The 15,887-nt window shown below is 37.7% G+C and overlaps 1 protein-coding gene across 3 annotated transcripts in view; it reads right to left on the bottom strand.

Moving 5' to 3' along the window:
* Positions 1-2,409: 2,409 nt before the first annotated feature.
* GLCE (glucuronic acid epimerase) overlaps positions 2,410-15,887 on the bottom strand; it is a 125,838-nt gene continuing 112,360 nt past the window's right edge. For all 3 annotated transcript variants that reach the window (XM_057723061.1, XM_057723060.1, XM_057723062.1), the window contains 2 exons: positions 13,341-13,586; positions 2,410-6,388 (listed from right to left, as the gene is read on the bottom strand). In XM_057723061.1, coding sequence (XP_057579044.1) covers positions 5,364-6,388; positions 13,341-13,586 — 1,271 coding nt within the window. In that variant the 3' untranslated portion in view covers positions 2,410-5,363. The remainder of the gene's footprint in view (positions 6,389-13,340; positions 13,587-15,887) is intronic.

The following is a 15,887-nucleotide window of genomic DNA, read 5'->3' as shown; positions in this document are numbered from 1 at the left end:
TGCAGCCTCCACACACACGTTACCCATCATGCTTACCAGACGGTAACTGTATCTTTGTGCCAGAAGGTGAGCTGCAAACATGGAAACTAATCACCAACACAACATCTAAATTCACATCTATTTTCAATTTGATATCCTTAATGAGGTGGTATAATGAAAATCAGTATTTTATGCCTTTATTGTTAACTATTTGTAACAGTTACAGTAATGCAGACGGTATCTTTTAAATTGTCTTGAAACAAAATCTCACCACAACCTACAGTTTTGATATTGTCCGTATCTAAATATATTTTTTCAATATTTCAGAGTTCTATATTCAGGATGGGCTAATGGAAATTGCACGTGGCAGGAAGAATAAAAATCTCGCAGCTGATGATGGTGTCCACACATAGTTTTTAGCACCACTGCTTAAGTTTAGTGGTTACTTTTTGTTAGTTTATTAAAAAACTTTAAGATCACCTAGTTCTCTCTTTATTATGAGGAAACTGAAGCCCATGAGGGTGGAGTAAGTCCCTGATGTGATAACAGCAGAGCCAGAAAGCCCTATCTCCCAAGTCTCAGGTCTAGATTTCAGCCCACCTAACATTCCCTAAAGATCTCCCGAGTTGCGGCCTTAGCTGGTTGTCAGCAAATTAAATGGCAACCCTGGCTAGTTTGGTGTCTGTGCACTTAATGAGCGAAGAGTGGTTGCTAATGGGCTGAACTGTGTCCCAATTCCCTGTGGAAGTCCTAACCATTAGGACCTCAGAATGAGACTGTATTTGGAGAGAGGACCTTCAAAGAGGTAATTAAGGTAAAATGAGGTTTATGAATTAATGGGCCCCAATGCAACATGACTGATCAGGACACAGACAACACACAGAGGGACGACCACGTGAGAACACAGCAAAAAGGTGGCCATCTGCATGCCAAGGAAAGAGGCCTCAGAAGAAACCAACCCTGGTGACACCTTGATTTTGGACTTTGAGCCTCTGGAATTGTGAGAAAATAAATTTCCACTATTTAAGCCACACAGTCTGGGCGTTTTTTTTTTTTTTTTAATGGCAGCCTTGGCAAATGCAGTGGTCCAGACTGAAGGAAAATGTAGAACTCACATTATATTTTTCTTTATAATAAAGATATTATGTTATTAAGTAGGGCTCATTTATCCTAAGGATACAGTGGAGTCTCATGGACCAGAGTGGAATGCAGCTGGCCCCAGAAATGCATTGGATCCAGGGCTTGGAGCACTGTCAAGATCCTGTTTTCATCTCTGCTTTTCATTGTGTATCAGCTTCAGTATGTTTGTTTGTTTTTTAATCCACCCCAATTTCTAATTCCTGGGGAAGAGACTGATTGGCCCAGTCTGAGTGAGGAATTCACCCCTGGTGCAACAGTCACGGCCAGGGGAGGCAGAGTCACACGGCACACAGTGGCCATCAGAGCCCTATGGAGGGAAATGAGGCATTCTCAGGAAAGGGGAGCTCACCAGACTATGGGATAAATTCTCTGTAGCCTGGAGGGTCTGTCCCCTCTTAAGGGCAATGGGGAGGCAAATATGTAACGCTCAGTGTGCGAAAGCAGAATGCCTGATGTATTAACAGTTTGGCTACAAATAGCAAAATTACGGCAAGAGCAGCGCAAGACCTCATTCAGACCAAGGACCGCTTGCGACCTTATGGCTGTTTCTCAACTGAGGAGGAGAGAGAAGGAAGAGATGCCAACAGTGTTGATTAGCAACTTGTCAAAGTATGTGCACCCATAAGCTAGAAAAAGTTGATTGGTGATCAACTGGAATTCCATGATACAAATGGAGCAGAATGTTTATAATCCAAAAAGCAATATGCAATGAAACATAACAGGAAGTCAGACTGGTCTATGGTTTCATACATATTTGGGAGCCTAAATCACTACTCTCTGCGAGGAAGTGGGGTAAAAGATTAAATAATGCTTTTTGTTCTGGAGAAGAGGTTAAGTATGGAATATACAGGAAGAACAAACTTTCAAATAAATCAGAACTGGACAAAAATGGTTACCAGGCTGAATTAGCATGGGAAAGGGCATCCTCACAACTGTCACGGCACCCTGCTTTTGCTCATGCTACCCCTTCCTTCTTCTTCTTCCTCCACCTGTACCCGGGCCTGAAGGCCCTGCTTAGGCTCCGTCTCATCTGTAACACCTTCCCTGACTGACCACACAATTTTCTGAAACTGTTTTGTGGACACTGTGTTCCCCCTATAGACTAAACTTCCTTAGGATGAAGGCCCATATGATATTCCCCACTTTGCCTTAAAGGGTCTGATACACCCTTAATGAACATTTGTTGCCTGACTAGTTGTCATCAGCTGAATAGAAAATGGTCAGAAATCTGCTTGCTGGGCTCAAGTAATCTTAGAATAATCAGAGAAGAAAGAGAAACACTCAAATATATTCCTTTTAAGATAAAAACTTTATTTTACAATTATATAAAGCAGCTTTACATTAAGCACAAACAATCCATTTACTTTGTATAGAAACAAAATACCTTTCCATCTGCAAAAAATCAAGTTTTGCTGTATATAAAACTAACATGTGCACATTGTGCTTAAACTGCAAAGTCTGTACAGCTTTACAAAGGACTACCCTTCAGAAGGGCATCCAGTAAACACTTTATTGCATATTTAACACATGGTCTATAACCCACATGTACAATGGAGGAGAAACAAGAAAAACAATTACAAGGAGGATGAAAATAGCAGCTTCAGTGGAAGTTTGCACACTGACAAAGAAAAAGGACTGCCACATCTGGAGAGTTGTGCTTGTGTTCATTTTTGTATTTGCTCACGTACACTGGATGGTTTTTGGATGAAGCCTTTATGTACAATAACTCTGAAAAGGTCAAACTTGACCTTTACCTGGAAACTTTTGGCTGGTTTTATAAGTGAAGTGGCAATAGGTTCATTTTAATATCAAAGCTAACTCAAGATAAGTGTAAACAACTAATACCCACAATCTTGCAACAAAGAAAAACTTAAACTAAAACAAAACTTTAAAATACCTTCCCCATTCTCTCTAAACTCAGACTAAGTAAACATTTTGCATGATTTAAAACCCTAGGACACTATACAGGTGTTTAGGAACAAAACTGTGATGGATGGTCCTGGGCAGTGTTTCTCCACATACGCCCCCCAGGTCACTTGCGTCAGAATTACCTGAACACTTTTAAACAAATGCAGCTTATCATGCTTCACAGGCTGATTTACTGAACATCTGGAATCTGTATTTCAGTAAGCTCCCAGGTGATTCTGAGGCATTCTAAAGTTTGAGAACCACTGGTTTGTACTCACAGTGCTGTTACAGGTTCAACTCACCCTCTTCGAAAATTCTGGGATCACAGGAAAAATCGAGTTGCTGCTGCAACGTGGAAGGCAGTGTGAAACCAACAGCAACGAAATAGCAATGCCATTTCTAGATCAAAATGTCTTTCTTTTTTCAGTGGAAAAAGACAGCCACATTATTAAGGCACTAGGATTTGTCACAGAAGCAGTACCATACTGTTTTCACTGACTCCCTCAAACTGAAGTACCAGTGTACAAACACAAGGCCGAAGTCTGGACTGCTCTAAATAATAACAAATACAATGGAGTAAAAAGGATTTCCAGATTGGAGAAGGTTTATTTTTGGGCACTGAAATAAAAAAAAGAAGGAGTCCAGACATTCTTGTTGAGATATCTAATGTATAAGAACTACAAAGGTCAACAGCTAGGTGGAAACCTAATAATCCACAACTGTTCTGTTGTGGGCAAAATCAACTTGTGGTCACATAAATTGGGAATTGAAACTTACTTTTCCATGACCGGTTTAATATTGTCTTCAGTTGTAGATCCTTGTTCCCTTTGCCACTCATACATTAGGTATGTATGTATTTTCTGGTTTCTAAGTGGTGTTGCTAGGCTGAGTTCAATCAAGATGCAGTGTGCAGGCAGGTGCGCACCTGGCTCTTGATGTGCATTTCAAGCAGGTCACACACACACTACACAGTGTATGTCAGACTCAGTCCCCTGAAAATATGGGGTCTCATATTTCCAATCTGTGTAAGTTATTGTATTGATCTAGTGTATTGTCATACACTAAAACAAAGACAGCAAAATCAACCTCCCTCAGTTCCAACCTACTGCCTGAAGTCCTATAGTAGACACTACCCAGGGTATGAGGGCTATGATACCTATTTATGTGAAGTATGGTGGGATAGAAAACCGAAATAAAGGTCTGATTACACACGTACCACTAATGCAGTAGCATCACTTTTATCCAATAGCTGAAATAATTTAAAATTGCAAAGGAAAAACACTGATGCACAAAAGTCAATAGTTTGGAAAGTTGTCGACCAAGAATGATCTAAGTAGGAAAAAAAACCTGCTACAATCCTTATAATATCTGACCTAGTATTTTTCTTTAAAGGGGAAAAAAAATCTTAAAAAGGCAGTGGTAATGGACTTATCAAAATTACTACCTTCTCCCCAAATTTAGATTTACAATAAAATTTCCCAAATGTCCTCCCAAAATAGAAAAAAACTCAAGTGTAGTCTGAAATGAAATATAAAATTCTAGATAGTGACAAAAAGAGACCACCACAGTGGGGGCAGAGGAGGGACAGAGTGATTATCAAACCTTTACTGATTGTAGATCAAGTTTCATAAAACATAACATTTTTGTAATTTCTTGTGCAGTCAACAATTTTCATTTTAGTTGTGCTTACATTATATAACTGTGAAGCCTGAACAATGGTTGTGTTTTTAATTTACACATTTCAAGAAAACCATAAATGCAAAATATTCTCCATATATAACAAACTGAACAAATACAACAAATGCTCATTCACTCCCAAGAAATTAATGTATAGAAAAGAAACATCATTTTAAAGTTGCACACAGTCCACTATTCAGGCTACAAGTACATATTTACTGTATTATAGCACATTATTTTTTTAAAGTCTCCTTTCAACATAAACATAAATAACCACATTTTAAAAGAGCCCCACACTAAGTTTTCAGGCAAATGCTGGACAGTTGGCCAGTAAGAGCCACTTACCGTTGTCTTTCCCAAACTGAGAGGACTGGACTATCTGTGGAACGGTACAGGGTGAAAAGCAAGGTCAAGTTAAACATTTTCATTCAGCCCACTGACTAAACACTTGTCTGCTCTAAGTGCCACCTACATTTCTAAACACCCAACTCGTGGAATGCAATTATCTCAGAAGACTGGTTTTAAGGATCATTTATCACTTTGATGTAATCCACAAAAACCCAGTATACAACCTTTTAAAATGTGCCTATGCTCTGCTGACATAGAGCCGGTAGTTTCTGTGTACAGCAGAGGCTGAAATATGCTTTTGGTTCTGAGCTCTAGTTGTGCTTTGCCCTACTGCCTTTAAGGTAGCTTTTCCATCTCTTGACAAATTCTTTGAAGATTGGGGACTCATCAATGGTGCTGAGTAGCTGCAGTTGATTGATGTGAGTGGTGTGATAGTCCCAGCGGGCCAGGTTGGGGGCAATGCCAAGCATGAAGTGCCGGAGGTCATAGATGGTTCCTGAGCCAGTGTCATATAAGGGAAGCATGGCTTTAAGGGATTCCATGCCACGCTCATACAAGGACCTCGCTTCTCTCCCGAGTTTTTCCCCTGCAGTTTCTTTTAAGTCATACAGCCCAATTAAAGAATACATAAAGCCATTTAAAACAAAAGAGCTAGGTGTGGTTGGATATTCTTCATACCAGTCATGTTTATTCATAAACACAGCTTTAACTCCATGCTGCTCTGACAGAAACTTATAAGGGGCTGTTGCCCTTAAAGCTGAATTGAGGAATATATGGTCTTTTGTTAAGAGATAGGCCCTGACTAATGTAGAAATGGCTTGCCCTTGGGCCATGGCAGAGTACCAGCCTGGCTCTAAAGACTTGAACCCTTCCCCTAACTTACGGGTCACCATAATCGGCCAGCCACCTTTCTCATCCTGGTTCCTTACCAGCCAATCACTGGCAGCGAAGAATGAGGCCATGTGGGCTGTGGTAGAGATGGTAATGTTGTCGAGGAAGCCTTTCCCTTTCGCAATCAACCTAACCACCTTCTTGGGCATTATTCTAGTTGGCTTGACAGCTTTTGTGTTGGAAAGACCCACTCCTTTCCTGAGGTCAGTGACCAGGTCCCTGGTAACCGTGCTCCATGAAGTTCTGGGCCCGATGCCATAGTATATGTCTCTTTCTTTAAAAGCAATTAGCTGGGTATTTGAGACATAATGTATAGTGAAGAGCAGATTCTTTTCTGTGGTCTCCAGAACCACAGACACACTTCCATTTGTCAAGAACTTGAGGTCAAATGAAATAATAAAATCTTTTGTGTTCCCCAGTTGCAAGGATACACCATCACTGGTTTCTGTAGGGGGAAAATATACCAAAAAAGACTGGTTAGAATAAAACCTCTTTGTATTTAAAAGTTACTTGCAATTCATCCTTGACAACCACTGACCATATAAAATTGATACTTCAATATTTTATATGTCAGATTATTATTTTTTTAATTTTCATTTTTACTAAGTTAACCATAAACAATGACAGAATTGTTGAGTCCATGATGGCTTGTAAGCACCAGACCAAAGCGCTTTTGGCCTGTCTAGTTTACAGTAGAGGGGTTAATGGCCTTAGCAGATTGCTAAGGTACTGTGATCAAACTGTCTTTTCTAGATCAAAGACTAGCTGATCAATAATCAATGATTGTCTAGTATACCCATTCTACAAAAAGAAAAAAAAATTGCCAAAATCTGGCTCAGCACAGAATGTTGTAAAAAAGAGGCTAGAAGAAAAGAATGGCTAGACAAGAATTAAAAAAAAATTTTCGCTGTGCCACACGGCTTGCGGAATCTTAGTTCCCCAACCAGGGATGAAACCTGGGCCCTCGCCAGTAGAAGCGCAGAGTCCTAACCACTGGACTGCCAAGGAATTCCCTAAAAATTTTTTATTTAATTACTATTTATTAAGTATTTACTATGTCCTAAGTCCTTTACACATACTAACTCATTTAGTCATAATAACAATTACAAGAGTAGTGCTATTATCACTCTTACTTTATGGGTGATGAACAGAGGCAGAGAAGTTAAGTGACTTGCCTAAAGTCCGAAGAGTTGAACACAAGTTGTCTAGTCTGGATCTATAATACATGCTCTTAATCACCAATTGATGTTGAAAATGATAGGTTTGTTTTCAGATATTTGCTGAGATTGTGAATAAAATTTCTGGAAATTAAGCAATGGGCTCATGCAGTCAACAAAAAGTGAGGAATACTGCTGGAGGTGGAAGGAAAGCATAGGCTTTGGAATTAAAACAAACTTTGAATTCTCACTCCACCACTTACTAGCTTTCAGATGTTCAACAAGATACACCTTTTTGAGCCTCAGTTTATTCATGTTTTTTTTTTTTTTTAATTCAAATTTTTTTTTTTTTGGCACACGGGCTTAGTTGCTCCGCGGTATGTGGGATCTTCCTGGAGCTGGGATCGAACCCGTGACCTCTGCATTGGCAGGCGGATTCTTAACCACTGCACCACCTAGGAAGCCCTCAAATAATTTTTTTAAGCTCTTTATTGGAATATAATTGCTTTACACAGTTGTGCCAGGTTTTTTTGTACACCAAAGTGAATCAGCTGTATTTATACATATATCCCCATATGCCCTCTCTCCCGAGACTCCCTCCTACCCTCCCTATTCCACCCCTCTAAGTCATCACCCATCATTGAGTTGATCTCCCTGTGTTATACAGCAGCTTCCCACTAGCTATCTGTTTTAGGTTTGGTATATTCATGTATTAAGTAGAGAGAATATTACTTCACAAGGTAACTGTGAGGATTAAAAAAAAGGATAGTTGCTTGGAACATAGTAAAAAATGATGATGATGAGGATTCTGAAGCCATTGGTTTCAGAGGCTGATAAAACAGTAAGAGCAGTTTTATTTGGCAAATCATCAAATAGAAATTTCTCTTGCGTGTCTATAGTATGACGACGGCTAACTCTCAGAAAGTTGACTTCTACCAAGAAAAGAAACTGAGCATATTAAAACCAAACAGTAGCAGCAGCAGGAAGAAGAAGATGAAGAAGAAAAAGAGGAAGAAGAAGGAAAGGAAGAAGAAAGGACAACAAAAATACATGTAGTACAGATTTTGTAACATTAAAGGTATATGTGAATATCTTCGTCTATACAGAGTTTAAATCTTAAAACACATTCCCATGTATTATCTCTTTTGATCCTTATAATAATCTTCTGAAGCTGGTAGAGCAGGAATTACTGCTTCCATTTTAGAGATGATGCTATGGAGGCTTTGCAAGGGCAAAAGGTTTGCCCAAAGCCAAATGCTAACTAGTGGTAGAGTATGGACTAGAAACCAGGATTTCTGGGTCTAAGCTCAAAGATTTTGAAAAAGAAATGGAAACAGCATCCTCATTAGAATAACCAGCGGAAGAATTATTTCTCTTAAACGTAGTTATAGAATCAGATCCACTTTGAAGAGTCCTTGAGAAATGCTCTTATTGGAGCAAAGATTGGAAATGTGAACTGATGATGGTATATACAGTGTGATTAGCTTGGAAGAGTATTACCACCATGTTGAGTTGATCACTTAACTTTTCCAACATTGGACTCTACCAGTGTGGACATAATTGACCCAAGGCTCTTAATTACTTCATTTGATGGACTAGATAATTATGGAAGTTGTATTGAGAATAAGAACACCTTGCTAGACTTATACATCAAATGATGCTTTGAGTGACTTTTTAAAAAGTGATTTCAGAAGTATATTTCTAACAAAGTAAAATTCCATTTTATCTGGAGAAATGTCAACACGCAATCTCTCTCTTAGCCTGCATTTTCCTGCATCTATAGTAGAACAGAATTTGATGCTCGGTACAACACACCTGAAGTATTGCAGGATTCTGAATTCACTTACGAATCACTCAAGATTATATTTAGCAGAGGCTATCTTGAGTGCTACTTATTTTTTTATTCTTATGCTAACGTCTCATTAATTAGACGATATTGTTAACTATGGCATCCATTCTCACCACTCTGGATAACAAAGACCCATCTTTAGAAGTCTAAATGGGAGAAAGTTGAAGAATTACATTTTCTTCTCAGAATTCCATTCTAATTTTCTCTTCATGTATAGAAATGCAATGAAATGATATAGTTCAGTCAACCACCTTATGTTTTAATACAATAGATTATGTAGTTCAAAGAACTCAGTAATGAACGATGTCATGGGATATAACCTTTTGAAAAACCACTATTAATTTTCCTAAAACCTTAACACCACTAGGGGGGACTATTGAGCCACAGAGGAGAAGTGACAGAGAAGTCACAATCCCCAATTTAAATCAATCAACAATCATATGAGACAGGTCTTTTAATTCCTATCTTACAGATGTACAGAGAGGTTAAATACCCTGTCTACATCACTCAGAAGGATCTGAATGGTAGCAAGTGGGATGTGACTATGCTTGGGGCAACCACTCTGGAAGAATACCAGGCAAGGTTTTGAGCTCTATTGGAGAGTCCTAAGCTATCTGGACACCTGTGTTTTAAATCTACTAATAGAAAGTTTTGAATTTCCTGTTGTTTGAAATCCATGACTCCTCTCTCTGAGCAGTTATTCCCAGGAGTCACTACAAGTGTCTATCTTTGGTATATGTGGTACATGTAAATGTGGTTTAGGCAACAAAGGATGAGAAACATTTAAGAATAGTCTTTTAAATCAATGTTTTCACACACAACACGAACTGTTACCATTCCTTTAATCAACAGGTTTACTACATGGAGTGACAGGAGGCCTTACTCAGAACCTCAAGGTCCAGAGAGACAACGGCCAGGCGGAAAAAGAGAAGCTGATAAGTCTGAGAAGCATGGTTATACAGAGAGGAGAAAGTGAGGTCATGGAAATGAAGTGAAGAGAGTGCGTGGGAAAGGGAAAGTTAATTTAATAAAGGAGGACACGTATAAAGTTTCAATTCATTCATTTTAAAATTAGGTAGAAGGAAAAAACATTATTCAACAAACAAAACAATAAAAAACATGCTGCAGACCCATGTTATGGTTTCCCTCTATATGCTCTCATTTTCTTTCAGGGAAAAAAATTCAAGGCCTAAAAAGAGAAAGACCAACAGCAGTCAGCCTCTGGTCCTCCAGAGCCCCACTTCATGTAGGCCTGTGCCAAGTTCCAATTCCTTCTCATCAATGATTTTCTGAACTTATCTCCCAGGAAGCCTATATCCTCTAAAAAGCCTCATTTCCCACACCTATGTTTCAGTAAAAGTCTCACCTCTTTGATTTCCTTCTCCTGCTCAGGGCAACAACTCCAACTAACTCTCCCTCATACGCTTGTATCAAATGCAACTCCAGGAACATCCAAGATATCAAAACAAGCACCACATTCTGAGGTAGCACACTCCCACCAACAGAGAGTTCCAACTGTGAGTAGCTAGTGTGCCACCAGCAGAGTAACTGTCACAGACAGTTCTCTCCTCAATATGCTTAAAACCACCTTAGGAAGTAGTTTTATCTCCAGCTGCCAGCTGCAGAATGAATGGCTAAAGTGAAGGTCCTTAACTTAGTATAAGGAGATCTATTGTTTGTATTAACCAGGGTATCCAAAGTGCACAATGAAATCTATTGCTCTAAACGGGACAGAGCTCAAGAGATGGTTCTAGAAAACTTCTCAGCACTTGAGGAGATCAAGATGAGGCCTGCTGTTTTCCACTCTAATCCAGACTACATTATTACTCTGTGTAAAAATAAGCCCCTGGATGCATCCAAAATCAAACGACCTTTTTAGCCCAATATTTTCCTGCTACAAATCACAAGCTAAGTATTCTTAAACATCTCCATGTACTTTCTCACCCAGCCAAACCTGTTGTTTTACAATAAGCAAAGATGTTCTATGTACTGGAATATCACAGAATGCCATAGGTTAAAAGAAGTTTTAGTCACAGAATAAAAACTAAAGAGCACCCATTATTTGCACTGCATTAAGCACTCATAAATCCATTACTTAGGGCCATCTAGAACGAGTAGATTTGTATTGTGGCTTTCAAGGTCTGTGAATTACATAGTCATCACTAAAGGACAAGGAAAGAATACAGAAAAGGTCTTATAACCTTTTCTCTCTTTTTATTTACCAACTGACAAGGTTGGTGGGAGGAAGGATGAGTTCCCCACAGAAAATTATGCCTGAGGTACTAACTAAAATTATTCCACTGTCTTTTTAAGTAATGAACTCATTAATTCTCATGGATATTGATTAGTGGAGAGAAATACATTACATCCCAATTAATGGGACTGTCTTAGTAAAGGGAGAAATGTTGCATAAAGTTAATTTGATTTTATAAAAGATTTTATTAATGAAATGGCTTTACATGAAGTTTGAAACAATCTAGTACATTAACAAAATTCAATATAGGAAGCAGGCCTGGTTGGCAATGCTATGAGTGTGAGTCAAAAATTATCTGCACTCTGGCTGTAGAACTTTTTTAAATTAACTTTTAGAAAAGACAAATACATCATTTTCTGACATAATCTCCTTGCTTTTCAATACACTTTGTCCATCTGTCAACAAGCTTTCGTATTCCCTCATTAAAAAATGTTTTAGGCTGAGCTGCAAGCTGCGAATGCACCGCTGTCTTCACTTCTTCATCAGAAGAGAATCTTCGTCCTCATAGGGCTGCTTTCAGGAGATCAAACAGGTGAAAGTCCAAGAGCAAGATCAGGACTATAGGGAGGATACTTTAACACCTCAAAACGAAGTTTTTGTAGAGTGTCGACAGTGGGTAGAAGTGTGCGGACATGCAGTCATGCAAGATCACAAAGCCCTTGGATAGCAGTCCTCCACGTTTAATCCGAAGTTTAGGTTTCAGCTCTTCAATAAGCATCTCACTGTAACAAGCACTGTTGACTGTTGAACCTTTTTCCTGATAATGTTCCAATACTGGCCCTTGAGAATCCCAGAAAACTGTAGGCTTCAATTTTTCAGCTGATGGTTGACTTCTGAACTTCTTGGTTGGCAACTGACGATGTTTCCATTACATACTCTGCTGTTTACTCTCTGGCTCACAGTGATGAATCCATGTATCATCACCAGTAATGATTCTCTTTAAGAAACTTTCACCATCCTTAGAGTATTGGCCCAAATTTTGTTTGCAGATAGCCAAACACTTCTGTTTACGCTCTTCTGTGAGTTGTTTTGGTACCCATCTCAACACAAACTTTTCGAAACCTAAGTGTGTCCTGGATTACTTCGTTTTGAGTTGGTAAAGCACCCTCCCTATAGTCCTTGCTCTCGGACTTTCACCTGTTTGGTCCTCTGAAAGCAGCCCTATGAGGATGAAGATTCACTCCTGATGAAGAAGTGAAGACAGCGGTGCATTTGTGGCTTGCAGCTCAGCCTAACACATTTTTTTAAAATTAATTACTTAAGTAATTAATTTTAATTTTGGCTGCATTGGGTCTTCATTGCTGCGCGCTGGCTTTCTGTAGCTGCAGTGAGTGGGGGCCACTCTTCATTATGGTGTGAGGTCTTCTCATTATGGTGGCTTCTCTTGTTGTGGAGCACGGGCTCTAGGCAAGCAGACTTCTGTAGTTGTGGCACACAGGCTGAGCTGCTCCATGGCATGTGGGATCTTCCAGGACCAGAGCTCAAACCCATGTCCCCTGCCTTGGCAGGCGGACTCGCAACCATTGCGCCACCAGGAAAGTCCCCTAAAACATTTTTTAATGAGGAAATATGAAAGCTTGTTGACAGATGGATAAAGTGTATTGAAAAGCAAGGAGATTATGTCAAAAAATGATGATTTGTCTTTTCTAAAAGTAATTAAAATAAATTCTACAGCCAGAGTGCAGATAATTTTTGACACACTCTAGTATATTACCTTGAAAAAATAAAAAGCTACTGGTAAAAGACAGGGAAAGGATGACTCTCTCTCTATAAAGAAAAATTCTACCTTAATGCAAAACAGTTTAAAAATTAAAGGATGAATACTGTGCTGAAATAGTAAAATAAACTGAGGAACGTCATTCCTACAGGATATAGATCCCTGAAAGGAGAAAGACAGCATGCAGTAACCTGGTTCTTATGGCCTGGCTCTTCACACAGTAAATATTCCTTATATAACCTTTAATTTTTTTAGCTGATCCTTTTTTAGATTTCACTTGGGTGACACTATTTGTTTCTTTATATATGTAATATCAAGTGTCTGCTAATGTGTTTTTTAAAACCATAAAAAAAACTTTAAGGGAGTATCAGGTGCCATAAATCAACATAAAATTAGCACACACATATATATATCACTTACCTGGAGTAATGAACTGTTTAACATTGGTGAATCTAGACTTATCAGCCACACTAGCCATAAAGCAGCCCTTTGGCACGGTCCAGTCACTGGGCTTGCTATTTTTGTCCCCATCTTCTGCTGTTTCATAAACCTCTATGTGAGGAGGTTTCTCAGTCAGATTCTTGCTGTAATGACTTAACCCATACTGTGCAATCTGGATTGGGTAGAAATAGCCTTGAGGTCCCCATTGTGTAGATAAAGGTACACCTATGAAATAGAGAAACAAAATCAATAACTATCTCCAGACATTCATAATTCTATTCTGAAAACCACTCTCCATTGTTTTACTTCTGGGGGATGTTATAGGGTTATCAGCAACTTTTAAGCTTCCTTATTATACTTCCTTATTCCTTATTTTCATAGTTACTAAAAATAAGTACCAAATTAACCAGAAATGAAAAACAAAATTAAATGCTCATTTGCTCTCATTCATTATTTGTTGACAGATAGCAATGCAATGTTGTAGATCATCTTTTAAGAACTAATTTTTAATGTGTGTTACTTTTGCTCACAGCTACAGATGTCTTTTTTTCATAATTCCGTTTCATACATTCAAGTGTTACACAATTTAAATACATATAGTTAATGTTACCAGTTTTACTCCAGAATATTAAACCTGAAATTTTCTTAAACATCTGTACTTAACAGTCAAGTTAATTACATACTCATCTTTCCCTCCAATGTCAAGATGTGGTCTAGTAACTATATCATCTGATGGTTAACATATTGGCTTAAGAAGCCAGCTATGACTAGGCAACTTGAAGTATAAACACAGTTTGCAGTTCTTTTTCATGTCCTTCATGTCAAAATGTAAACCCTGAAATCAAGGAGTGCTTTTTTAAAAAATGAATTAAAGTTGTATATTTAACCATAGATTCTTGATAAATTCATTAATAGATCACCTCTTATAAAGTTCTAAGCAAAACTTTTAAATGTTTGACATTAATGTTTATTTTAGTAATTTCCTACATGGGAAATACAATAATACCACACTGTACAGAATACAGTATTTCTGCATCATGGTGTATGTGTTGAGAGAGAAACTATTTGTAGTCCTAAAATAAATTAACAGGCAACAGATGGGCACAGCAGAAACTGGGAACCTACAAAACCATATGTGTTTTGATGTAGTTTCAAAATAGTTTAAGGAATTAGAGACCATATAGGCTAAGAAACCTAGGCTACAGATAAGCTTTTTAACTTCAATATTCTTTCTCCAAGAGTTGATTTTTTTCCCCCAAAATTCAAACAGATTTATTTTCACTTAATAAAAGGAAGGTTTATACTATCTCATTTGATGGGTAATAACTATGATAATGTGCAATTGGCATAACAAGTGACAGACTGATCAATGGAACAGAATAGTACGCCAGAAACACACTTTAGTATTTAGAAACATACTCCAGTTTCAAAACATTTTAGTATAGTCATAAAGACTGCATCACGGATCAATGGGGAAAAGAGGAGATTATTTAATAAATGTTAGGGGGAAAAAATCTAAAATTAGGCTCTGATCTTGTATCATTTGCCAAAACATAAATCAGTTTAGCTGGACTAAAAAGTTAAATGTAAAAAAACAAAGCCATAAAAATATTAGAGAAAATACAGATGAACAGCTGATCATGCCGTGGCAAATGATTTTCTAAGCATAAAAGACAGAATTTTTTTAAAATTCCTAAGTTTAGTAAATAGAACTAAAAACTTCTGAAACTAACAAATCATAAGTAAAATGAAAAGACAGCCAAATTAAAGAAAATATCTTTAACAAATGCGACAAGGTGCTTACTACCCTTGCTATGTATATAAAAGGTCTCACAAATATATTTTTCTAAAAAACAACACTAATCACATTGAAAAAGGGGGAAAGAACATCAAAGCCATCCTATAATGGTTAAAAGCACATGAGAAAGATCTCTGACCTAAGTGCTACAGAAAGCAAATTATGAGATCCCTTTGTAAACAACAGATTAAAAATAATGTTTCATGATGGCAGGAGTTAGGTGACAAGAACACCCTTATACTCTGCTATTGGGAGCGTGAATAGGGTCAATCAAATAGATTGACTAATACTATTTGACGTGGTAATTTATTTCCTAGAGAACTACTCTGAGAATACAATTAAAATAGCAAATGATTAACTATGAATATCTATACCATTATGTATAATGGCAAAAACCTGGAAATGACCTAAATGTTCAAATAAAGAGAAAGATTCCATACGTTATTCCATAATTACGGCATGTCATTATTATGAATATTAGTGATTAAAATGTTCAATAAATATCCAATAACAAGGGGAAATAATCATAATGTTGAGTGAAAAAACAATACAAAATTGACTATACAGTATGATTCTAATTTGTTTAAAAAATGTATATCTACAACAGAAAGACTGGAAAAAAATGTCCAAATATTAACAGTGATTATGGATGCTTTTTACTTTTTCTTTAACATCTAAGCACCTATTAAGCTTACACATTTATAAAAAATTACTGGGAGGAAAAAAAG

Source organism: Hippopotamus amphibius, chromosome 2, assembly GCF_030028045.1.
Source record: "Hippopotamus amphibius kiboko isolate mHipAmp2 chromosome 2, mHipAmp2.hap2, whole genome shotgun sequence".
Taxonomy (NCBI): Eukaryota; Metazoa; Chordata; class Mammalia; order Artiodactyla; family Hippopotamidae; genus Hippopotamus; species Hippopotamus amphibius.
Note: the sequence above shows the minus strand (reverse complement) of the source record. Positions and strands in the feature narration are given on the sequence as shown.